General features: G+C 39.4%; 1 protein-coding gene across 2 annotated transcripts in view; it reads left to right on the top strand.

The window, feature by feature from the left end:
• Positions 1-26,668, top strand: part of LOC149163618 (uncharacterized) — an 80,211-nt gene that overhangs the window by 18,085 nt on the left and 35,458 nt on the right. For both annotated transcript variants that reach the window (XM_089430776.1, XM_089430775.1), the window contains exons 4-6: positions 7,993-8,140; positions 8,250-8,399; positions 8,486-8,687. In XM_089430776.1, the coding sequence (XP_089286902.1) occupies positions 7,993-8,140; positions 8,250-8,399; positions 8,486-8,687 (500 nt within the window). The remainder of the gene's footprint in view (positions 1-7,992; positions 8,141-8,249; positions 8,400-8,485; positions 8,688-26,668) is intronic.

Here is a 26,668-nt window from a genome sequence, read left to right as displayed (position 1 = left end):
AATTTCCAGCACTTCTTTTGAACCCAGCTTAGGCCTTACTGACCTTTACGTCAGCCTACTGAGTCTCTGCGCAACCTCTCTGGCCTTATGCGTCACTCCTGCAGCCTTTGCGTGGATGACGCAGGCCCTTCTGGCTCTGCGCAGTCTCTGCCGCCTCTACGTGGCTTCCTCTGGCTCTGCATCTGCCTCTTCTGCCTCCGTGCTTATCTCCTGTCTCTTTGTTCCGTACTTGCTGCCTCCTGACTGCTCTCTAGACCACTAGTTCAATTTCTCAGCAAATCCCGCTCCAGAAATTGAACTGACTGGTCTCTCTCAGTATGTTCTCCAAGTGACCCTCAAGCCTCCTCTTATACTTTCCTCGTTGACAATTCAACGACCGAGATTAAGTCCCTAATCAACGACTAAGATTAAATCTAGCTTGATCCATGTCTTTTGGACCATTCTAACGCAGTTTCTTTTTTTTTGCTCATGCAAGAGTCAGACCTTCCAATTCATTAATTAAAAAATAAAGTACATAGAATACATCAAAACTCTCAAGGTCGATGATTGGGGAGAAATCCCATCAAAACTGTTCCCTACACCCTATCTCCAAACTCAACATTTCTCAAAAGAAAAATACACATGGACTTGGACCTGAAAAGCATATGGTTGTTTGCATATAAAGGCAGTAAATCTGCCCAATTTCATAAACTTTGGTACGGTTGTCGACATGGTATGCCTTTTTGCCCCCGGGAAGCTCTTTTCCTGCCAAACCTAGCCTTCCGCTTTAATCTTGACCTTTGAACCTTTTCAATCGATCTATCGGCTGTAGACCAATCGCCATGATAAGCTGCTCACCATTTACCGCAAGGATCCACAAACCTGCACGAGCGATCTGAATCGTTGAATCACCTTGTGCGATCCAATGGTGGGGATAAATATCGCAACCGCCAACATTCGTGCAAGTTAGTGTGCGATAAGGGTGGTTTTCCTCCCGACCCCATCGCCACGTGGAGCTCAACGAGTAGGATTGCTCCCGAAAGGGAGAAAACCGCTTCCCGCTTGTGAGGGCCCCGATCGCCTGAAAACCACTCAGGTCATGGCGAGAAGGGAAAAAATGGAAATCTTTGGTTTCGTGGTCTTTAGGTGTCCTTTGCTTCCGATTGTCCGCATCGTCAACCCTCCTTGACCTGATGCGAGAAGCATACGTCGCCTGCCTTCCTGCAACCCCTGAAGCCCTTTCGTCCTCATCTGTACAACTAGAATCTTTATTGAACCAATTAATCTAAGAATCGTTGGTTAACCTCTCTAGACCACTTTCAAAAGACCCCATTGTGAGCATGCCTCTGTACAAACAACTGCTGGTTAACTGTACCCGCCTCCATGGCTCTCTTGAGGAACACTGTATAGTCTTCATTTGCTTGGTTTTGACAGTCCGTCTTTAGTCTGTTTCTAGGGAACTCTCGCCAATTCCTCACTGCCCTATTATCTGTGCATATCACTCCTTGATTGGCTAGCAGATCTGCTAGTTTATTGGCTTTTCTTCGCACATGTGCAAAACTGACTGTTCTCAGTCTCTGAAGATGACTTTGAATCCATTGGAAGACTTGAATTAGCCTCTAGTTTGTAGAGGCTTTTTCCGGTTTTGTTCCCCAGCGTATTCTTTTGACTGAGTTAATGACCAGCTTGGAGTCAGCTTCAATGATTGTATTTTGGCGATTTTCTGAACCAGGAACTCAAGACAGTATGCCATGGCCATTAACTCTGCCATATTGTTGGTAGCCTTTCCCAAGTGGCCATGGAAGAAATACAAAATATATCCCCTGTCATCCCTTAACACCCCTCCATGGCCTGCCTTGCCCAGATTACCTTTGGAAGCCCCATCAATGTTGAATTTTAGAAAGCCCTTAGGGGGAGGATGCCAGAAGTCTAGTTTAGGATCCACAATAGAAACGTTCCTGATTAAGCCCTGAGGAACGAGACTCTGCAACTCTAGTCTACAGAGAATCCTCCAGTCTGTAGCAGAAGGGGGATTCGAGGGAAGATTTCAAATGGTATTGCTAACCGTTTCCATAATCTGTTTTAGGATCAGATCATAAATATACTGAGAAGAATTCTTAACATTCTTGAAGATTCTATTGTTCATTTCTTTTCAAACATTCCAAAGAATGAAGCTTGATGTAAGAGCCCATGCTGAACCAAGAACTTTGTTATCCAAAAAGTTCTTTCTCCATTTGGTGAGAGTATTGAAAAGACTTCCAATATCTCTGTCAGATTGTTGGAAGATAGCTGCAAAAGAATCCCATAATCTGGAGGTGAAAATGCAATTGTTGAAAAGGTGTTCCATGGTCTCCTCTTGAGCCTCATAAAGATGGCATCTAGAAGGCCCTAGAAAGCCTCTTTTCCTGATATTATCCCAGGTTAGAATTTCCTTGTGCAGAACCAGCCACAGAAAAAGTTTAATTTTCATCCAACCCTGAGTCTTCCAAAGGTTTTGCCAAATCCTATCAGGAGCATGGGAATCAAGTTCAAGGAGTATGAGTTTGGCTTCTTTGAGATTAAAGTTCCCCTCATTGTTGTTGCCCCATCTCAGCTGGTCACGCCCCCTAGAAACTAGAATTTTCCTTTGCTCTAACATTTTCATTAGTCTTTCCGCCTTAATTTGTAGAGGATTTCGGAGATCAATTTTCCTCCATTTTCTCCATTTCCCTGAACTATGAGTTTGATCCCAAAAATCCTTTACTTGGGTGAGCTCCTTGGTGTCTATCTCTGCTTTGAGGTTCTCATAATCCTCCTGTAACAAATAGGTTCTTGTTGCCATATATTCTCCCAGAATAAGGTTAAGTCTCCCTCTCTAATTTCCCAGAAGCTATGGTCTTGAATTAAGCTTCTATTATCCCAGGCTTTGTTCCAAATATGAGATCCTCTTATATTCCCATCCATCCTTATGCGGTCATTATCTAGCCAAGAACTTGCATATTTTTCTTTCCAAGTGATGGTCCATTGTGCTTCTGGTTCCTTTATCCAACGCCACCATAGTTTTGCCCCTAGAACCTTACAAAGAATCTCAGGATCATCCAATCCAAGACCCCCATGGTTCTTGGGTTTGCATATTTTTTCCCAAGCAACTAAGGCCCATTTTTTCTTTTCTTCCCCCTTGCCCCAAAGAAAGTCTCTTTGAATATTTCTCATTTGATGCAGAATTCCTTTAGGGGCAGGGATAGCTGAAAGCATAAAGATTGGGATTGATTGAAGCACAGCCTTAGTGAGGACCAACTTGCTCGCCAAGTTTAGTGATTTGATTGTCCATTTCCTGGTTTTGTCTTGCAACTTACTAATCATCGGCTCCCAAATACTCTTGTGTAATGGTTTTGCAGTGAATGGAACCCCTAGGTATTTCGAGGGAAGAGAATCTCTTTGGAAGCCTAGAATTCTAGCTATGTTCCTCTGAATAGCAATGTTGGTATTAAAGAAAAAAATCTTAGATTTGGAAAGATTAACTTCCATGCTAGAGGCCATGGCAAAGTCATTGAGGATTTGTTTGTAAGCAAGAGCTTCTTTGACTGTGGGTATTCCCTACAACATGGTGTCATCCACAAATTTTTGATGAGTTAAGGCTTGTCCATTGTCGGAGAGTTGTATCCCCCTGATGTTATCAACTACTTTTGCATGCTTGATAGCCCTACCCAGTCCTTCCATCATGAGGACAAAGAGAAATGGAGAGAGAGGGTCACCCTGCCTAAGGCCTTTGGAAGGGGTAAAAGTTTCTGAAGGAGAGCCATTGACTAGAATTGAAAAACTAGAAGAAGTAATCAAAGCCAGGATCCATCTTACCCAATTGTGATCAAACCCGAAAGCAATAAGAACTTTCCTGATATAGTTCCAATTCAGTTTATCATAAGCTTTGGCTATGTCCATTTGCATGATCATTCCAGCTTTTCTCTTACTAGTAAGAGAGTGCACCACTTCATGAGCTTGGATGATGTTATTAAGAATTTGCCTTCCTTCCACATATCCAGATTTTTCCCTAGAAACTAGTGAAGGCAAGAGGGGTTTGAGTCTGTTTGCAACCACCTTTGATATTATCTTGTAAATCACATTGCATAGAGCTATAGGTCTGAATCTATCAGGGGTTTGAGCTAGCTCCTGTTTAGGGATCAGGGCTATAAAAGAGGAGTTCAGAGCTTTCAAAATGGTTTTGTGCCTCCTGGAATCTTCCACAACCTGCCAAATGTCCCGTTTGACAATATTCTAGCAAGCTTTGAAGAAATCGACATTGAAACCATCCGGGCCTGGCGCCTTACCATTCTGCATTTCTTTGAGAACCCCACTAACCTCCTCTTCGGTCACAGGTTTGTAAAGGTTAACATTATACTCTTTGGAAACTAACTTGGGTATGTGCTTAGTGAAGTCTCGGATGTAGTGATCTCTTTCATAAAAGGTTTCCTGTGCTATGTTTCTAAAGTACTGGACTAGGGCTGCTTCTATTTCTTCATGAGATTTGAGATTATTTCCTCTTTTATCCTTAATCAAAGAAATTCTATTATGTGCTCTGTTTGCCATGGTGGATTTGAGAAAAAATCTGGTATTCCACTCACCACCTTTTAGCCATTGGATTCTAGATTTTTGTCTCCAGAATATTTCCTCTTGTTTGCATATATTCTCCCATTGTTGCTGATATTTGGTGGCTTGATCACTTCGGGTTTTGTCATGGCCCTCTTTGATAAGGGTCTGGTTAAGTTCCTGCAGTCTGTCTTCAATCATTTTTTTTCTCTTTAGAGATATTACCAAATTCAATCTTGTTCCAATCTTTAAGCCGAAGCTTGATGTGTTTTAATCTTTTCTGTAGGAGGAACATTTTGGTTCCTTGAATGTTTAAATCCTCTGCCCACCATTTGGTTACGTTGCTGATGAAATCTGGGTGGGAAAGCCAGATATTCTCAAATCTAAAAGGTCTGTTCCTGGGGTTACCAATGCCCTGAATCTCCAGTTGTACCGGCCAGTGATCTGAACTGCCAAAGGGTAGCACTCTTGCTACCATTTCCTTGTCATTGAGCATAAGATCCTCTGAGATTATGAATCTGTCTAATTTGGAAGCTACTTGAGACTCTCCTCCTCTTTTATTGTTCCAGGTGAAGATTCTGTTATTCATTTCAATATCCACCAGCTTCATCTTATCAATAAAGGTTTGAAAAGCCAATGAGTCTTTGCCAAGAACTCTAGTTCCCCCCCTTTTTTTTTTTTTTTTCCGTGAGTGATTTAATCATGTTGAAATCACCCCCTAAGATCCAGGGTATTCCTACATATCTATTTCTGAGAGTCTCCAGAGAGTTTAGAAGCCTAAGTTTGTCATCCATTCTTTGTGGGCCATAGACATTTGTGACCAGGTAGGTTTCCAGTTTGTCATCCATTCTTTGTGGGCCATAGACATTTGTGACCAGGTAGGTTTCCTTTTCTCCTACTGGTTGAATTACTACAGATAAGTAATCCCTAGATGCCTCCGCATCTATTAAGTCGATTTTTTGTGGATTCCAAAGAGTGAGAATACCTCCTGCTGTATTCTCTGCTTTGACTTCCAGAAACTCAAATCTATTGAGCCATTTACTGTGGATATCTCTTATCTTCTGAATGGAACACTTAGTTTCCTGAATGAAAATCACATCCGGAGATGCTTGTTTCATTCTATTACTCAGTAACCTTTGTTTCCTTTTACTACCTAGACCCCTGATATTCCAAGAAGTGAACTTCATAATTAAAGATTAGTAAAGGAGTAACTGGATAGGTCTTTCATCTTACTTGAATCTATCATTAGCTTCCCGCACTCCATCAACAACTCGTTCTGCTTTTTTCTGCCCCTCTTCTTTCCTGGGATTTTGGGTGCTAGTCCTGCTGTATTTTTCATCGTTTTCACTCCTTCGTTGCCTTGTCTATCTTTGTGTTTTAGTCTATCCAACCCTGTAGTTTGGGTCTTCCATAAAAACAACTGCTGAACCCTATTGAACTCCTCTGTAGGTAACGAGTCTAACCCTTCTTTGGTTCCTTGATTCAAGAAACCTTCTAAATCTAGGTTCTCTTTCTCAAGAATTTCCTGGAGTTCATGGTCCTCCATGTCCATCTCACTTTGGGTCATTTCAAGATCCATTGCCTGTTCTGTAGTACTTAGCATAAATTCTTTTTGTTTGTCGTTTTCTTGTATTGGTTCACTTTCTTCTTCTAATCCTCCACTGGGCTTCCTTCCTTTGCTTTAGCAGTATCTATTGGACCTTCGTCTACTTCGAGGACTTGGAACATGTTCTGGTTAACTTGCTGCCCTGCAGCCTTGCGTGTTCTTAGTCCTCTTTTGCCCCCTTTTCCTTTGTGTTCCACCTTGAAGAAGCTTTCTGGATCCTTCATTATATCAGCTTTATTTTTGTTCTCTATCTTACTGAGAGGGCAGTCTCTGAACAGATGTCCATGCTCGTGACATTTGTGGCATCTGAAAGGAATATGTTCATAATCTACTGTTTGTATCCATTCCTCATCAAAAACTTCCAGAATAACCTCATTCGGCAAAGCTCCAAAGAGATCCATTTCCACACATATTCTGGCGAAGGAAGTGTACTTTCCCCTTCTAGTAGCCTCAGAAACTTTGACAAAACGCCCTAACCTGTTTCCTATGGCTGATAGCGATTTCGTTTGCCAGTAATCAAGAGGTAGAGAGGAGCCTTACCCAGACTGGGATTGAAGTAAAGGTTTCGTGTTTCGGAACAAAGTTCATAATCCAAGGTCGCATATAGAGGCCTGCTGCAACATAAAAGTATGGCCCTCCTTCAAACACTCTGTCCTTATCTTCAATATTTGCAAATACTACAATGAAAAATCCCTTGGACCCAAGATGTAGGTTAACGCTGCCTTTTGGTTTCCAGTGGTATTTAATCCACATTTGTAATGCTTTTTCAGTGGGCCACAACCCCATGAATTTACAAATGATTGCATATGTTTGCATGTGATCCCTGTGCGCCTGCAGCGCTGGATCATTTAAAATGACTCTTGGAGTTACCGCCGCCTTGGGTTTGCATGGTCCCATGTGTGCTTTGTCTTTAGTGCTTTGTTCCTTGATTTCTTCCTCATTTTCCAAAGCATCATTGTGCTCCCTTGACTTAGTTCCCTCCTGCTCTTCTTCATTGCTTCTGTCCTTTCCTTTTGAAGGCTCTCTGTCATTTTCCATTGGTTTTTTTCCCCTGCTAGCCACAGCCTGCTTGTAGGAGGGAGTGGAGCTCCCTCCTGTGCGTCCTTTCATGGAGGACTGCCTCTGTGACAGTTCGAAACCCTGGTTGTCTTCCTGCTTCGTTCACTTGTCGTAGTCAGATCTCTTTACATCACCTAGTACATCTACCATCTATTATCTGTTTCAGCTCCTTGTTTTAATATTCATCTATGTATAAAATGAAATCATTCTAACACAGTTTCATATTAATATACATTAATTATTTTAATATCTCCTAAACTGTTTAGAATCTGCCCAAATCCTTTCTGGTTATTGGAGATCTCATGTGCCCCAACCTCTCCACAAAATTTCGTGGCTAGAGCACATCCGATGCTACCCCAAATCAATACATACCTATTTAGCTTTTTGGCTTATTAACCATATCTTCTGAGAACTTGCTATCCCAAATCTTGCCAACATCAGTGTCTTTGTTTTAACCTCTGATGCTGGGTTTATTGAGAGAGGAACTCACTAAATGTTGTGTCAGTTCCTGGCATCACCGATTCCAGTTATAGTGGATGATTTTTTGTTTGTCTGTTAAAGGAAGCTCTCAAGTTGTCTGCCTTGTATTTTCCTTCTCATTTTTCTCCAAATATAAAAGATTCTTGTGAATGATTTGTTTAAGCGGTTAGCTTTCGATTTCATGCTTTATTTTCTTTGATTAGTTGTCTTATCATATGACAATTTTCACTTGTTTTATGAATTAGGTGTTATTATTTGTAGACATAATTATAGCCTGAATTTGCGTTCTTGTATTAACTTTACAGGATTGGCAAACATAATCAGCAAACAGTTCTGAGTCAGGCAGAAAAAGATATTGAAGGAGTTACTACCCAGCATGTGTCACGGATTGCTAAAGAGTTTCAAGGCAGTAACAATGATGTTTGGAAGCTTAGAAGAGCTTATTCACCTGGGGTGGGTTGAGAATTATTTTTAGAACTTAGTATTTTAGATTCTACGTATCTGCTAGGTTGGTGGAGCCAATTGTAAGCTTCGCCTGAGTATTTGTCATTTGAATGGACAGATGCAAGAGTATGTTGAAGCAGCGACTGTGCTAGAGTTTTGTAAATCTGGAAAGCTTTTGACCCTTGCAGATCTTAATAGCAGACTCACAAAACTTAGTGATCCATCTACTAGCCCTTTCAAAATCGACCTTTCAGATTATCTTCTTGGGGTAAGGTTAAGGCATTTATGTTCTTACATATGAACTTTTGGTATTTTGGAAGACTTAAAACTCCTTGTAATGATCTCGTTCCTCAGATTGGAGATTTGACGGGAGAACTCATGAGGTTAGCCATCAGTCAGGTAGCTGATGGAGATGTAGAGGTGGCTAACACCATATGCAATTTTGTACGAGATCTTTATAAGGATCTCAGTCTTGTTACTCCTATAATTGATGATAGCTACGAAATGACCAAGAAGATGGAGACAATGCTTCAAAGTTTAGTAAAGATAGAAAATGGTAAGAATTTCTCCTTTTTTTTTACATTTCTATAGCATGCTTTTATATTTCCTATCATAATATAAGATCAGTCATTGTATGTTCCTATTAGTCTTTGATGACATTTGGACTTCGATTGTTTAGAACTGTGAAGGCTACTGTGTAAGAAGATTAGTCCTTGCATGAAAGTAATTAGGTCAGCGGCTTTTGGTAGCCCTGTTTTCTTCATATCGACATATTATTTATTATTGCTAGACTTTTAGGGGCCATTGGTTTGATTTTAAGTAAATGTTACTTTATCCCTTCTCTCTAGATACATCTGAATACGTATTGGATGAAATCAGTTTCAATGTGTCTGAGATGATGCACCCCGTTCTCCCTACTCTCCTCACCATAAGGAAAAAATGGAAAACACAAAAAAACACAGAAACATTAAATAAATCAGCATTCTTGATGATTTCAACAATTAGACAACTGAACATGTCATTAAACTTGATATGTGCAATATGCCATCCATGAACTAGAGCTCTCTGTGTCAGTGTGCAAGTACTATTATCATATACATGCATGTTAATGAATAGCCTCATGTTTGAAGAAATTTACCAACATAAATCCATATTAATTCCAGGTCCATTAAGCACCAAGAGTGTTAAAAAGGAAATTGAGGTGCGAATCTCTCATTGCTTAAAAAATCATGAGCTAAGATGAGTCTATGCTGGTTTATTGTCTTATTATGGTCTTTTTAATTTTGTATTTTTATGTATTCTTTTCTATAATTATGGTTGGACTTTTTAAAAAGCTTTTATCCTACATACTTAAACTTTTCTATCATTTTTTAGTATATTAAGTTATGTTACATTACACATCTCACATATTGGATCTAGAATGCACCTTGTTTTTGTTAGAAGTTTTGGGACATCTTTGGCTAGTTGACATCTCAGCGGACTAGATCCCTTCTTTTAGGTATTCTTTGTGTGTCCCTAGGCATTACTTGCCAAATAAGTAGATGAATGGGATTAGAATTTAGTATAGATGACATCTACATGCAGCTATGTCACATTGTTAGGATTCGGCAGCATTTAAGTTCGATTCAAATTTGAATATTTAATAAGGTTTGGATGAGGTTTGTCATTAGGTTCATGTGTGTGTAATTTTAAATTTTTGTTGGAAGCTGTATGTTATTTTTTCGTATATAAGCTTTAGTTTAAATTTCTATATTATTATTTTTTAATATATATAATTTTAAGTTATTTTGTGTGTTATTTTTTCATTATTGTAAACTATATTTAAATTTTAGAAGAGGAGGAATGACTTGTTATCGAGTTTTGTGAACTCTATAACAGGTCATTCCTCCTCTTCTAAAACTATCCTTATCTGTATGGATTCATTATTTAGCTAATGATAATGAAAAATAACATCAATAAACAAATATAAATATTATGACCCAGGGTGTTGTCCACTTTCCATGTGATCAAAATTTTTCCTGTCGACCGTGTAATGCTGTTATTTGAGTATATAAACTGACAGAGTGTTGTTCACTATGCAGTGGAGTGCTGTTACCTCAACCTGTGCAGCTGAGGTTTTCCACAAGGGACAAGTCTCGACTGTGCAGTGTTTTGACTATGTGGTAGACCCATGGGGTGAGTGGCGGGTGTTGAAGAATGTAACTAGTGTTGGTCTTCATTATTATATTTTAATGTATTTGTCAAAAGAAAGAAAATTAAATTTTATTATTAAAGAAATTGACTTATTAAAGCATGGGTTTCATGCTTGGATCAATTGTTTTTAGGTCAAAGTCTCCATTCAACATTGAAGGCATCTGGGGTTTATGTCAAGTATCCTTGTCCATGTCATAATGTAAAAGACCCTTCTTGGGCTTCATTTGTCAAGAAAAAAATATTTTAATGTAAAATAGGTCAATTAGGCCTCCTCCACCAAGTTTTCCTAACTGAGGGGCAAAAACTCCTAGATAAAGGTAGAAACTCGACCTCATTTGGTGCACTCACTCATCAAGTTTGATCTGAAACTTCTGGGGCTAGAAAAAGTGCGAAATTCAAGGGAAGAAGAGGAAAGGGCTAGCGAAGGAGAAGGAGGTCTCTATCAAGCACAAGAAGTCAAAATTCTCTCTCTCTCTCACACGTGTGAAGGAACTGAAGGTGTTGGAGGGTCGAAACTGTAGTTCTGTTTGGGCCGAAATTCTGTAGCTGGGTTCGAAGTTCTGTAGCTGGGAATTCAAATTCTTGGATTGTTGCTGGTTTGAAGCTGCTGGACAAGATGAGACCACTGAAGTGTGTTGAATCATATTGGAAGGTTGACTTGGTGGAGGAGGAAGGTCTTTGGGTCTAGGGTCTTGGTCTATCTCAACTTGAATTTGCTAGTGGAAGAGTTTGACTGGGTTTTCCCCTATATAGGGGTTTTAGCCCTAGCAGAGTGCCTACATATGGTGTCTTCGATCTTCGTGTTTTGATTTTGATTATTGCTTGATGAAACAAAGATAAAAGAAGAACATAAGAAAGCTAATAAGAACTCAAAGATATCACAAGTAATTATCAACATGAGAAAATCTTTTTGCCTTTCCGATTTTTAAATAGCGGGATCATGGAGTAAATGGGGGGATGAATTACGACATGGCCAATCATGTAGATTGACTAAGATTAACCCTTTTTAATTATTAAAATCCCCTAAATTGGCAAGCGAACGTCACGACGAATCTTTAATGAACATGCTAATTTTTTTTAAGGTTTGCTAAATTTCGAACCTAAGGTTCAAATTTGGTGAACACTGTAACTTAAATGTGTAGTATGTCTAGGTCACTATGTCTAGGTCATTAGGCTTGACCCACCAAGAGGGTTGAAGCCCAAGATGGCTTTTTATGTAGAGCACTTGGAGTTGAGATACAATCATGCATTGGTTGGACGTGCTTTGAATCCCTCTAGCTCAATTTTGCATGTCTTCTCATAGGCCATGGAGAGAGGCCGAGCATCAAATTCGTAGTCTTGAACATGATTTTATAGTCTTATCATTTACAAGAGATCGGAACAAAGGAGCACTTTATCTTCTCATGTCTTATCTATTATGAGATTTGAGGATGTTTCTACTATTTCTTTAAGGATCCCTTGAACTCACTCTCCACTTTCTTCCAATGCTTGAATTATTGACACTTAGTCTTGTTTTTGAGGGATACTTTGGGTCTCCGATCTTCCATGTTAAGGTTTGTTACCAACCAAAAGTGGGGAACCCCTAGGAGAAAAATTTTCTCCCCATTGGTTAGCCAACCAACTAGTATCCCTATGATGATCCATAGATTTCTTTACTTTAGAGCTCTCCACCTATGCCCCAACCAATGTTCTCTCCCATCTAGCATACTTCTTGAAGTAACGCATGTCATCTATTAGAACGTACACTAACCATTTTTGTAATCATTTTCTTTCATTATATGTTTGTGGCATACTAAAATGGATCATGGGACTAGCTAGATAATTGACCTCTTTTCATTGTACTTTTATTCCCATACTTCACTTGGGAGATTATCCTTTGTCCTTAGTCTAGTGTGACCTCCCTTGAGGTCCTTTTCTTATACTGTTAGGAGGAGCACTAATAGGAGGCACTGATTGATATTGTGTGCCCAAGGTAATCCATACTTACTACCTTCAATGTCTCTCATATATCCACTTCCATTCTTTGGGTTGATTGTTGTTGGTCATTGGAACTGGCACCCTATATCCTCATCTTTGTGTTAGGGCTCGAAAAGTTTCCTTAAGAGGTAGATGCCATTGAAAATAAGATACAAGCATATGAAGCACAAATGAAAGAAAATGAAAAATGAAAAAAGATCACTAGGACATTGAATAAGTGCGTGGGAAAAAAACCTAGCATGAGCTCTACCCCATCATTAGCCATGACCTAGTTCTTGAGCATTTCATGCTTTATCTAAAAAAAGGGACTTGTGAATGTCCCAACCTTGATAAGCAATAAACTACCACATCCTTAAGGGATATTGGAAAAGCATAAAGCAAGGCAGGTCACCTAAGCTATGCAAGAAAGAAAGACAAATCATTAAAGTAAAAGGTGCACCAAAGGGATGGAAAAAGTAGGCTGAGAAAAGGGGTAACTCATTCCTTCATGATTGCTCCCTCTTATCATCATTATACTCAAGATGTTGGATCTGCTTCAGCCGACCATGGCTATGTCCATCTTCTTTAAGGCCTTTCCCATTCCATGACCACATTTAACATACACATTTATGGACTATGGGCCTACTTGTGAAACGCCCCTCCCTTTGGGCGATGGAAGCACGTAGTAAGGCTAACTACATAATCATCCCTAACATAAGTGGTGTAACTTGCATAGAAATCATCAGCTATAAAGACCTTTGAAGGCAAGGTTTGTGTGAAGTATTTTTGTGCCCCTAACATTGAATATGGTTTGCTATGATACTTTAATGGTTTTTGTCCCTAATGATGTTTATCTCACAAGATCTTGAGGGTATGTTTTAGGGGGTTTCACATAGATACATTGGATGTCGCTTGAGAGATGGCTTGTCACCTTTCCAGCACATTAGGGAGGACGTCCAACCTTGATGTGAGAGCACTTGAGACCTTGCAGAGCCAACAATGCCCTTCTAAAGATTAATGTTGGGCCTTGAGGAGCCCCACATGGATGTATGCCCCCCTTTTTCACCTCCATATGTTGATATGCTTAGCTAAGAAGCCAAGATGTTAGCTTGATTGATGATGTGCCTAGAGGACCTAGAACCAAGGGTCAAGACGCTTGAGATGGGTGTTTCCTTGTTCCAAATCTCAAATGAAGATGGATATCGCTTGAGATGATTTGGGAGGGTTGGCACACTTCCTTTTGAGACTAACACTATCCCCTAGACTTACCATGTCAACCATGCATGTCATAGAGGATGACATATGCCTTCTTGACGATGATGTCTTGGTTGGGGAGGTGTTACTTGGAGATGCACCCATGCCCTAGAGTATGATTCTAACCTTCTTGAGGATGATGTCTTGGTTGAGGAGGTGTTACTTGGAGATGCACCCATGACATAGAGGATGACATAGGCCTTCTTGATGACAATGTCTTGGTTGAAGAGGTGTTACTTGGATATGTACCCATGCATGGTAGATACTAGAGGATTTGAGGTGCATGAGAGGGACTCTCATGTTCACAGGATGATGATGACCTTATATGGATTATTGCCTATCCCACGAGATTTATATTCTAGGATTGAGGAGTTGACTTGTATGAATCTTTATCTTTGTGACTTTGGTAGACATGATACACTTGTTGGAAATACTGAGAGGGGTGAATCAGTATTTCTTTTAATAATTAGTTAGTTATTAAAATTTAGAACATTAACAACAGAGCATTAATCATCAACACATCACAAGAGCATCGCACAAGAAATTTTTAGGTGGAAACCTTTATGGGAGAAAAACCATCAAACACTTTTCTAATATTTATGAGCAATGTGGAAAAAGTCGAAGTCGGGATTAATTCGGCAAGGGTCCAAAAGATGAAAAACTCAGCAAAGTCGGGAGTTTTTCGAAAAAGTCTGCAAAATTAAAAAAACACAAAATTATTCATTTTTTAAATTTTTTTTTTAACATCTAGAGTATCCACAACATCAAATAAATGCATTTCCACATAAACATGTAAAGAAAGCTAATATATAATATGTATATGAAGTCTAGTGCTACATCACATATCAAAATAGTGAATCAACTCCTGAATTTTGAGTCCTGTTTGAGTCTTAACTCTTAAGAGTCAAAATATCAACAAAAAATATAGTAAATGTACATCATGAGTCATCTAAAAGTCATCAAGTAATCACTAATCAGTCACTGAGATCCTCTTCCCCTTTTACGGGAATAGGGAATGGCTTTGCCTTTTCCTCTAGAGGAAGAAGACCCTGCCCCTGGGGATACAAAATGAAATGGACTCAATCGTCCTCTAGAAGCTGATGGAAGAGGTGGCCTCTGTGCTACGCTGCCGCTGTTGCTGCCCACCCTAGATGGTGTCACCTCCTCCTCAGCATCCTCATCCAGCTCTGCTACTGCCTCCTGACCCTAATGTTGCTCCGCCTCCTCCTCCTCTATCTCTGGCTGTCCCTCCTCTGCCACTGCTACATCCTATAGATCCACACCTAACCAATCCGGGATCGTGTCCAAGATTGGCCTCTCAGTCTCGACTCTCCATGCAGCGGTGGTATCAATATTGTCCAATGAGATGGCTTCCACAGCAGTAGGTTTCTGAAGCTGTCTCACCCACAATCGAAGATTGTAGTAGACGTAGACCATGTCATTGAGGCGTTGGGATTCCAATCTGTATTAGGGTCATAGATTGTAAATTAGTACTTAGAAAATTTAAATATTAAAAGTAATCAAACGAATTCAAAAAATTTAATTTGAAATCTTTTTAGTTTTTACCTGTTGCGCTTTTTGGAGTGTATTTTGTCAAATACACTCCAGTTGCGCTGACACCCAGAGGAACTGCATGTTTGGCTGAGCACTCGAATGGCAAGCTTTTGGAGATGGGGTACTCTGGCACCATAGCTTGTCCACCAAGCATCTACAAGTTAAAAGAAAAATGAGAAACATAAAAAAAACATTGAAATTCTAAACTTCAAAGTTTGAAACAAACTAAAGCTTACCTGGCATTTTGGTCGTCCTATTCTTAATAGCCATGTTAAAACCAAATGTGCCACCTCCCATCCTATAAATCTTCATTTCTTTAGAAATCTCCTCACGTTCTTGCTCAGATGACACCATCCTCTCGACACAAGTGAAGAATCCATCCATCACCTCAGCATCAAATCTGAAACCACAAGCATAAGAAAATGCAGGGTTGAGGTAGACACTGCAACATGAATGGGGCGATGGAGGGTATTGTTCCATCGCTGATCAATCACTCTCCATATGACCTGTTGTTTCTCTAACCCCTCGTCTACCTTATCTGCATAATAAGCACGAATGGCTTCTTTGGCCCTATCCATGGCCTCATACAAGTAGCCCATTGCGGGCTTCTCTCCATCAACCAACCGAAGAACCTTTACCAAAGGTTCTGAAATGGCATACACCTCCTCTACTCCTGCCCAAAAGCTCTGATCATATGAAGCTAGTCTGCATATGCCCTCTCCCTCCGGTTTGCGGCTAATAGATAAAGAACGCCAATCCGCTGAGAGAAACATGCTCTTCACCTCCCACATAGAATTCAACAGAGACTGAAGAGATATGAAAGTAGTGGCAAATCGTGTAATGGCAGGCCGCACCAACTCTTTGTTGTTGGTGAATTTTCTCATCAAGCTAAGCACAGATGAATGATTATAAATAAATTTTGTTATGCTCTTGGCTGATTCAACAATATCCCTCACAGTAGGAATTTTACCTATATCCTCCAACATCAAGTCAATGCAATGAGCAACACAAGGTGTCCAAAACAAGTTAGGATACCTCTCCATAAGCATCTTGCCAGCTGCAACATAATTTGCAGCGTTGTCCGTTATGACTTGGACAACATTGCTTGGGCCTACTTCCTGAATGAAGAGGTCCAACAACTCACATAATAAACGTGCATCTTTAATGTGTGCAGATGCATCAACAGATTTCATAAACATTGTCCCCTTGGGACAACTAACCAAGAAGTTAAGAAGGGTCCTACCCTTCTGGTCATTCCAACCATCTGACATGACTGTGCATCCAGTGTGCTCCCATGATGCCCTAAACTCTGCCAATCTAGCAGTGCACTCAGTCTTTTCATCTTGAAGAAGAGGCCCTCTCAATTCTGCAAAGGTGGGGGCTTTGTACCCCAGGCCAACGACAGCAACAACATCAAACATAGGCTGGTAGAATGGGTTTTTCTTGGCAATGTTGAAAGGAACATCACTCCGTAGAAGACACCTACTGACCAACTTGTCAGCTTCTGCCTTTTCCTTTTTTTTCATTGATGATCTGATCCCAGGTTGTGAACCAGTTGTTGTTCTAGGAACAAAAAAAGATGAGATAGAAGGATGAGTACCCATGGGTGAGGAAGGTGATGCTACTGTAGAAGCACTGCCACTTTCAATTTCCCCCACTCTTGAGCCCCCTACAAGTTGTTTTGTTATTGCTGCCCTAGTGTCTTTTCCGTCCTCTTTATCCATCAATGATTGAATGGCCCGTCGGATGATTTCTAGAGTTGTGTTTTTGCAAAGTTCAACATTTTGCCCTGGAATTTGCCCCAAATGGAATTTTAATCTGTTGATGCCTCCTGACATATGCTTGCCACACAACTTGCAAGTCAAATACATTCTATCCCCAGTTTCGGGTGTAGCATTAGGCTCACCAAACTCCCACATAGAATCCAAAATCGTCGGCATTTTGTCTTAAACTTTGAGCTTGAATTTAAAGTTTAAACCTGGGCACAAAAAAATTGAAACAAATTCAAATCAGCAAAATATAATTATTAATTTGTATTGCACTTAGAATTTAGAAACAAATTAGTAAATTTAAAATTTAAATTACAAATTTACAGTAATTTTGATTTTTAATTTTAAAAATTTTTAGACCCGCCGAACAGTGAACACTTAAGCCATATATATTTAATATTTATTATTATAAATTTATATGTTAACAGCTATACTGTTTTTAACTTTTTATTACGGATACACGGACAGACATGGATATGGTAGCTTTTTAGAAGATTTTGAATAGGATATGAGTCATATGACTAGGCTTGGAAATATATAAAAATAAATAATATTTATTATTTATAACAGTATATGTGAGTGCAATGATTATTTTTATGATAATTACCAATTCACTGATATTATTATTATCTCAATGAATACGTTTTAAAGGTCACAATATTTGCTGTAAAAGGCATTATTGGAAGTATGTATCGGTATCCACTTGCTGGTGAGTGGTGACAGAATTTAGAAACATTGCCCTACTGTTAATTTACAGTTGGTTCCCTGTACTCATATAAATATTCCATATCCATACGATAACCTAATATTGGCTGCCATATCTTATATTAAGTTACAGAACATATGGTATAATAAATATTAAAAATTGTTCAGATTTCACATCATTATTATGGTTCAATCTTCCACGATTCTTGAAAGTTTGAAACTTGAAACTGACAATACATATGTCACAGTCATATAAGTTTATAACAAATTTGGAATTTGGTAACTGGTTAATGGCTTTCCGACGTCCGCTGCCCTCAATGCGCATAGCGGCTAGCCATATGTTATTATGTAATATTAAATATATATGTAATGCGCATAGCGTCCTTATACAACTGGTTCACAACTTGCTCAGAGGCTTGATATTACTGTTTAGTATTTACATAATACGTAACTTTAAGTTTTAACAGCCAACGGAATCCGGATTTCTAAACCTGAACTTTGAAGACTGGTCACTCAAGTTTGAGCAGTGAGCAATAGCATACCTTGAGGCTTGCGGCAAATGCAACCTGAAACCCTTGATTCTCCACGAGTCCACAGCGCGGCGGCGGAACAACCAAAATAGACAGTGAGAAATGAAAATGAACCGAAATGTTTAATGAACGATTTCCGGGTTTTATAACTTTTATCCACGCGTTAATAAACCATGGCGATTTTTTCAATCGACTCTCGAAAAAATCGGGATTAATTCGATTATATCGCGATTTTTTCGTTTTTGAAAAAGTCGCCAAAAAATCGGACGATATAATCTTTTAGTTGAAAAAATCGGATTTTGAGGAATAAATCCCGATTTTTTCGGGACTTTTTCCACACTATTTATGAGTACAAAAATACTTCAGCTCCAATTTAAATGGAAGCTCCAACTTCCTAGTACTCTAGAAGAGCATTCAAGTTTATCAGGAGGCTCCAACTATTGAAAGCATGGTCCGACACCCTAGTTTACCAACTCCAATTAGAATGATGCTCTGATGCAACCATATGGCTACCATACCCTAAACTCCCTATCGGGACTCATTCACCTTAATTAGCCTTTAAGTTTCATGCCCTCATATTCATATCGAAAGCGTTATTTTAGGCTTTAGTCTTTAAAGACGGACCACAACACATTATCGGTTGTTTCTTTAATAACTAGGTCCACTTAAACTATCAGGACTCCACAACACTATCGGGAGTGTTAATATGCGCTCTAGTTATAAAAACCCCGAGCAACACTTTGTATCGAAATACATTGGGGTAAAGGGAAAACCTCGCTCCGAACATATAACCGGATCTCAAGATTTATAAGCGTGCTTCTATAAATATCGGTGGGTCCACTCTCGGTCCATCGCCTTCCTATTGCGCGCTTTGATCATCGATCCCTGATCGGCTGATCTCCACCGTTCATTCCCTTTTCCAATCCAACGGTCAGCATTCACTCTGAACATTTAAACTGACGCGCCAATTCTCCACCGTCAATCTGTGCATAGTGGATCCAACGGTCCACATCTATTTTGGGCGGACAATTAACATGGGAATTAACCGCCCGATAAAGCGGTTACCCTATTCACCCTCGTTGCTATGTGTCGAAGGTTGAATGGGATCGGGTGACCACCATTCAATACCACTTACAGTTCGTCAGCCACCCGAAATACCACGCACTGTAACAAAACTACTTTCGCGATCCAACGATCACGGTTGATCGCGATCTAATGGCTACGATTTGATCGCATATCACATAGTCGCAATCCTCCAAGCCAGGCTCTGTCCACTCTAAAGTGCCGATCCGATATTCTTATGGACCCGATATGGATATAAGCCACCCTTTATAAGATTTCAAATCCAGATTTCAGATCCGACTGTGTTTTGCGCTGATTCTTAGTGTAATTTGGGTTTTTTGCTTGCGGGACCAAAACTATGTAAATAGACTTCACCGACCCGGCATCAACAATGATATTTAAAATAAAGCCCCGACTTCTATCAATCATACGTTTTAGACATTAAACATAACAAAACTAAGGGATAATCACTCTGCCCGAATACAAACGAAACAAAAGCACAACGAGGGTTTCCGCAGGCTCGATAACTGTTCACACACACACAATATCTTTCATTCAACATAAAACGATTATAGAGTCTCGCCTTGGACGATTACTCAAATGAAAGATCTCTGTTTCAAAATACAATCCATGCACTATCCTTGCTCTCGCTCTACTCAATCCTCTCTTGAATCTTTCCTCTGTGGCCTGATTCTTCAAATTAGTGGCCTCCGTTCCTAATCTGTCAGTAGGCTTACAAGTCCATCGTGAATCCTCACGAATGCCCTCTCGCTCTATCTTCATAAAAGAAAGGAAATACATATATGTTCTGTCTAACCATCTGCTTCCACAAATGAAGGAATTCACTATATTCTTAGAAATCAAATCGTCCCCTAACTAATCAATATAACTAATTGGCTTGATCTCCACGCAGGGAGGATCACTTGCCACTTATTCCCAATTTTGTTCAGAATTAGGCAACAATTAACTACTTACATACTTTACAATTAATAAAATTAAACAACCAATTCTTCTTCCAAACTCTCATTAGCCACAACATGTGACCACACCATCACATTGCTGGCTCGGCCTAGATGCTCCTGCACCAGACTCCCAAGGTTAAAAATAATCATGATCTCCTGATCATGTGCTTCTAATTTGTGTCCTCTTGGATCCCATACTTTGTTCAGTAGTCTATCCTTGGTTGTTGTTGTTGTTTGTTGTTCTCCAGGTCTCCATATTTTATGCTGCATTGTCCCATTAGCTATGCTCTCATTGTCTACTGCCGTCTTTTCCATATATCTTACTGCTTTTTGCTCCTCATCACAATTTATGTCAGGCTTCCACACTTTAATTTGCAATTTACCATTACCTTCACCTGTACCATTCTTTCCAGCCAATCTTCCTTCCTTCTTTTGTCCTCTATTTAGTTTACTGGAATGTTGTTGTATGAGTTCCCACAACTCATCAATTTCTTTATCCACTTCACGTCTCAGATGATGAATACTATTCTTCTGCAACTGAATGTGTTCTTGCATAAGAACATCATAATCCTTGTGCCGATGCCTTCTCCATTGATCCCCTGCAACAATTCCATTTCCTTCTTCTGGTTTCTTTTTCATGGCTTCACCTCTTCTTACTTCAATTCTCAGTATACCCGCAACCCCACAAATTTCTTGAAAACTAAGAATTCTTCTTGCTTGCTTAGGTACTTGGAATACCTCTTCTTCTAGTAACTTAATTTCTGCACCCTTAAGGATCATGGCATCATATTTGTCTGCTTCTGAAATGTCATCCTCAACCTCTTCTTCATCGATAACTCCCTGTTGTACAATAGTATTCTTGTTACTATCATCCCTTGAACTCATCTCTAGTTCAACAATTCCATATTGTAATTTCAACATCATTCCATCTTTTTGAGACATTCTGATCTCATCCTTCCTTACTTCGATCTCATCTTCAGAATCAACTTGTTGTTTTAAATTGACTTCACATTGCCTTGTTTCTGCATATAAATCTTCACCAGAATCAATCAGTATACACAGATGCCTTACCCTGTTTCCTCATTATGCCAACACTTCTGACAACTTCTTTTCCATATAGTCCTTCTTTACTCTGGCTTTCTTCAAGGTCAATAATTTTCAATAACTGTTTAATATCTACAAAGTCCTCTATGTCAACCTTCAATAGCTGTTCTCCTCTGGCTTCAGTCTTCAATAGTTGTCCAATATCTGCATAATTTACTACAACTATGTTTAACAACTACTTTTCCCTCTGCATCACAAGATTATGTGAATTTCCTTCCTTTAACTTCTGAAAAATCATATCTTTACTTTTCCTTTCACTTATGACAACACTAAACAGTTGCCTTACTTCAGTGTATCTTGCATTTACACACAAAATATTAGTTTCAAAACTATGAGACACCAAGGTCTTCATAAGATTCTCCATTTGGTTTGTATTAGCTTCATTAGTTTTCTTGAGAAAACTCTTTGTTCCATATTCATATGAATGGATCTCTTCCTTTCCAAACATTTCTTTGATCTCAATAATTCCTTTGCCATCCTCCTTTTGACTTATCCTTTGGATGTCATCTGACTGGACATCTTCCTTCACTTGACTGTAACTTTTCTCTTTATTCTTCATATGACTGTGGGTAGTCATCTTCTCACCTGTTAATATGACAGTTTCCAATAACTGCTTGTTTTCTCTCAAGTTTATATGACCTGCAAACACACAACAATTTTCAATTTTAAAAATACAATACCTTCCATCCTCTTTTGATGCTTCAAGCACCAATCTTCCATCATAGATTTTCTGGATTTCAATAGATCCTTCTTGCTGTGACTCCATTCCTTTGAGTCTCTCCTTCTCTAACAAATCAATATGAATTTGTTCAAGTTCCTTGAACTCGTTTATCGGCTTGCCATTCCACCTCTGTCACAATAGCTTCCACTTGACCTGTTTCTTCATTCTCCATCTGTATCTTCGGTCTTCATTTGTCTTTCTTTGTACTGCCAGACTAATCTCTTGTTCGTCATTCTATTGCCAGTTGCTATACTTCTGCAATCTAATGCATTCCTCAAATTCATCCTCATGTTGCTGATCATCTCTTTTAAATTGCTGGTTTCTTCCATCTTTATCCTGCTGGATTAATACTTCTGTCTCCTTCATGTCTCTGAGGACATAACTTCCTTGTTGTTCCTGATCTTCCATTTCACCTTCAAATAATCTTTGCTCAATTTCTCTGATTTCAACATCATATTTATTTATGCTATCTTCTGTACCTACAGTCACATCATTAATTGCAGAGTCTAAACATTTAATTAACTCTATAAATGTTAGAGACATTTCATCCTTATCATGCATACTAACCACAATCTCTTCTTTATGAGGTTCTAAAAGCCTTATTTCTCCTTCAGGTTCCTTGAGCAATCTTTCCAAGAACTCTATTTCCATGTGAAATCTCTCAAGCAGTTCATCACAACTTCCATTCTCAACTTCATTCTTTTCCTGGCAATCCTCTTGAGTTATCTTGTTTTCTGCACTATCATATTGCAAAGTTCTTTCATCAATTTCATTAAACAAATTCATTTGTTTACCTTCTTGTAATACCACTATGGCATTTTCATTAGACTTCTGGTCCATATCAACTTCATTTGACTGTTTTACACCAAACAGAATTTCATCTATGAACTCTTTCTGCTGCAATAAATCAACACCTTCTTCCTCTAAAAGGCATTCTCCATCATACTTCACCTCATTCTTGTTTGTGATAGTTTCACTAGATTGTCCATCATCCTCTGCATATCCTACAAACATACACAAACTATGAGAATTAAATCCACAAGGCTTCATTGCCTCATCTGCTTCCCTTGTCATCATATCTTCTAATTGTTCTGAACTATGCGAATGGTCCATGAGATCTTCAACTGATCTCCCATTATCCTCTTCACCCAACATTTCACCCTGTTCTGGTCTACAAATGGAAACTTCCATTTTTGCTTCTGCTTCTCTGAGGTTTTTCATCAACCACTTTACCTGTTCTTGTTGCAGCCTTCTCTGCAAATTAGGCACTGGCTTCTTCTTCAAGACTCAACCTTGTCTTTGGTTCTCCTCTAGCAGTATTACTAACACATCAAATTCTTCTCTTATCTCAGCTATTTCCTTGTCAATCTCTGCTTGAATCATCTGTTTCCTATGGATTGTTTGAGCACCCTTCTCATTCATCTTGTAGCCTTCTTCTGAACCTTCCATATGACTTTCCATAGCCATATTCTCTTCTGTGTGAGCTCTACACCTGCAACCAATCAACTTCCTTCTAAGTTGATCTTCTCACCAAGCTTCTTCTCTGCCTGATCTCCAAGTCTTCTTTCCTTAGGACTTGCACTGAGCACTCTTGCTCTCTCTCTGGTTGCTACACTTGCTACTCTTAAGGACTCCTCTGTCCCTATCTATTCCAAGCCTCAGTTGGAATGAGGTTTTGCTACAATCTCTAAGAACTTCCAAAAGTTCTTCTACAGTCTTACTGCTATAGTCCTGTGCCCAACATTGCCATTCATTGAATTGCTGCAACTTTCATACCTTTTGTATCATAAATCTTCATAAGCAAGACATCCTTCTCGCAGGAAATTTTCTTCCCTTTTCTTGCTATGATACCAAAATGATGCAACCATATGGCTGCCACAACCTAAACTCCCTATTGGGACTCATTCACCCTTATTAGACTTTGAGTTTCATGCCCTCATATTCATATCGGAAGCGTTAATTTAGGCTTTAGTCTTTAAAGACGGACCACAACACATTATGAGATGTTTCTTTAATAATTGGGTCCACTTAAACTATCGGGACTCCATAACACTATCGGGAGCGTTAATATGTGCTCTAGTTATAAAAACCCTGGGCAACACTTGTATTGAAATACACTAGGGCAAAGGAAAAACCCCGCTCCGAACATATAACTAGATCTCAAGATTTATAATCCTGCTTTTATAAATATTGGCGGGTCCACTCTTGGTCCATCGCCTTCCTATTGGACGCTCCGATCACCGATCCCTGATCGGCTGATCTCCACCGTTCATTCCCTTTTCCAATCCAATGGTCAGCATTCACTCTGAACATATAAACTGACGCACCAATTCTCTACTGTCGATCTGCGCGTAGTGGATCCGATGGTCCACATCTATTTCGGGCGAACAATTAACACGGGAATTAACCGCCCGATAAAGCGGTTTCCCTATTCACCCTCGCTGCTACGTGTCGAAGGTTGAATGGGATCGGGTGACCACCATTCAATACCGCTTACAGTTCGTCAGCCACCTGAAATACCACGCACTGTAACAAAACTACTTTCGCAATCCAACGGTCACGGTTGATCGCGATCTAACAGCTACGATTTGATCGCATATCCCATAGTTGCAATCCTCCAAGCCAGGCTATGTCTGCTCTAAAGTGCCGATCCGATATTCTTATGGACTTGATATGGATATAAGCCACTCTTTATAAGATTTCAAATCCAGATTTCAGATCTGACTGTGTTTTGCATCGATTCTTAATGTAATTCGGGTTTTTCGCTTGTGGGACCAAAATATGTAAGTAGACTTCACTGACTCGGCATCAACAATGATATTTAAAATAAAGCCCCGACTTCTATCAATCATACGTTTTAGGCGTTAAACATAACAAAACTAAGGGATAATCACTCTGCCCGAATACAAAGGAAACAAAAGCACAACGAGGGTTTCCGCAGGCTTGATAATTGTTCACACACACACAATATCATTCATTCAACATAAAACGATTACAGAGTCTCACCTTGGACGATTACACAAATGAAAGATCTCTGTTTCAAAATACAATCCACACACTATCCTCGCTTTCGCTCTACTCAATCCTCTCCTAAATCTTTCCTCTCTGGCTTGATTCTTCAAATTAGTGGCTTCCGTTCCTAATCTGTCCGTAGGCTTACAAGTCCATCATGAATCCTCCCGAATCCCCTCTCGCTCTATCTTCAGAAAAGAAGGGAAATACATATATGTTCTGTCTAACCATCTCCTTCCACAAATGAAGGAATTCACTATATTCTTGGAAATCAAATCTTCCCCTAACTAATCAATATAACTAATTGGCTTGATCTCCACCTAGGGAGGATCACTTGCCACTTATTCCCAATTCTGTACAGAATTAGGCAACAATTAACTACTTACATACTTTACAATTAATAAAATTAAACAACCAATTCTTCCTCCAAACTCTCATTAGCCACAACATGTGACCACACCATCACATTGTTGGCTAGGCTTAGATGCTCCTGCATCATGCTCCAACACCCTAATTTTATCAGCTACAACTAATAGGATGCTCCAACACACTGCAAGCTTCGACTTGCCCTAGCACCAACCTGCCACCCTGAAGTATATTCAGGTTGCAACTTTAAGGAGACTTCACTCTCCTGCGTTGCACCACCCAACCACCCTGAAAATATGAAATCAATTGTGGGCTCCCATACTAGGGACAATGACCAACTTACGTAGATATTCAATAAATCCCTTGATAGTTGATTAACCAATAGTGATAAGCCAAAATAGGTCAACCAAAAATCTACCCTCCTTGAATACTGTCAGCATGCACCGCCTTCAGTCGAAACACATAGTAGGCTTCATACCTCAATATCGTATTTGAAGATGTTTGTAAAATATAACACTGTTGTACCTGAAAATGTCTACAAATGCACCACTATGAAATTTACTGAAGCAGAGATGTCTTAGTTTTTCTCTTATACAACCTCGTTTGCTTCAATTTAGACTACTTAACATGTCTGAAATGCTTTGAACATTGTCTTCAACTAATAACCAAATTGCCTTAATGTCTTTAACAACCCTTGAGTAGAGTATTACTATTGTAATTATGAGGGTAGAGACAATTTTATCCTTGATCCCTCACTTACTTCCTTAGCTTAGACTAAGACGTGGATTTGGCCTCGGGAAGTCAAACATGCTTTTGCAATGCCATAGGACCAGTACATCAAACAAATTTGTAAACCCTAGAAAGATTTTCAATACTTGTAATGGGACATACCTTGAATCGCTTCTTAGTAATTATTCTTCAAGTAACCTTACTTTGGTTTTAATTAAGACTTCTTGTCGCCTAAAGTGTACACCTAAGGCACCATGCTCGGAGTAGGGGTTGTCACTTTGATCCCTACTCACTCTGTTTAAGCTCTCTCCTAGACAAGCTAAGAGGGGTAGTCCCTAAAGGTAGAAGGAAAGGGAAAACTTGTTGGAACAACAAGTCTTAGGAGATTTAGAGGCAAGACAATTGCTCTTAATGCAACATGATTAAAGAGAGATGGCAAGTGAGACAATTTATGAGCAATGTGAGAATGGATTTGATTGGATTAACGTGAGATTAATAGTTAGACCAGTGCCTTTATGCAATGCCCAAAATGAAAGACTTGCACAATTGGATATTTTCAAGTCACAGTAACGACAATGCTGCAAAGAAATGTTAGTACCAAACCAAGATAATTGAAAATA

The sequence above is a fragment of the Pinus tabuliformis genome, chromosome 5_1, assembly GCF_031772625.1.
Source record: "Pinus tabuliformis cultivar Carrire ecotype Pingquan chromosome 5_1, CPIR1, whole genome shotgun sequence".
Taxonomy (NCBI): domain Eukaryota; kingdom Viridiplantae; phylum Streptophyta; class Pinopsida; order Pinales; family Pinaceae; genus Pinus; species Pinus tabuliformis.
This window is presented reverse-complemented; position numbering and strand designations above follow the sequence as displayed.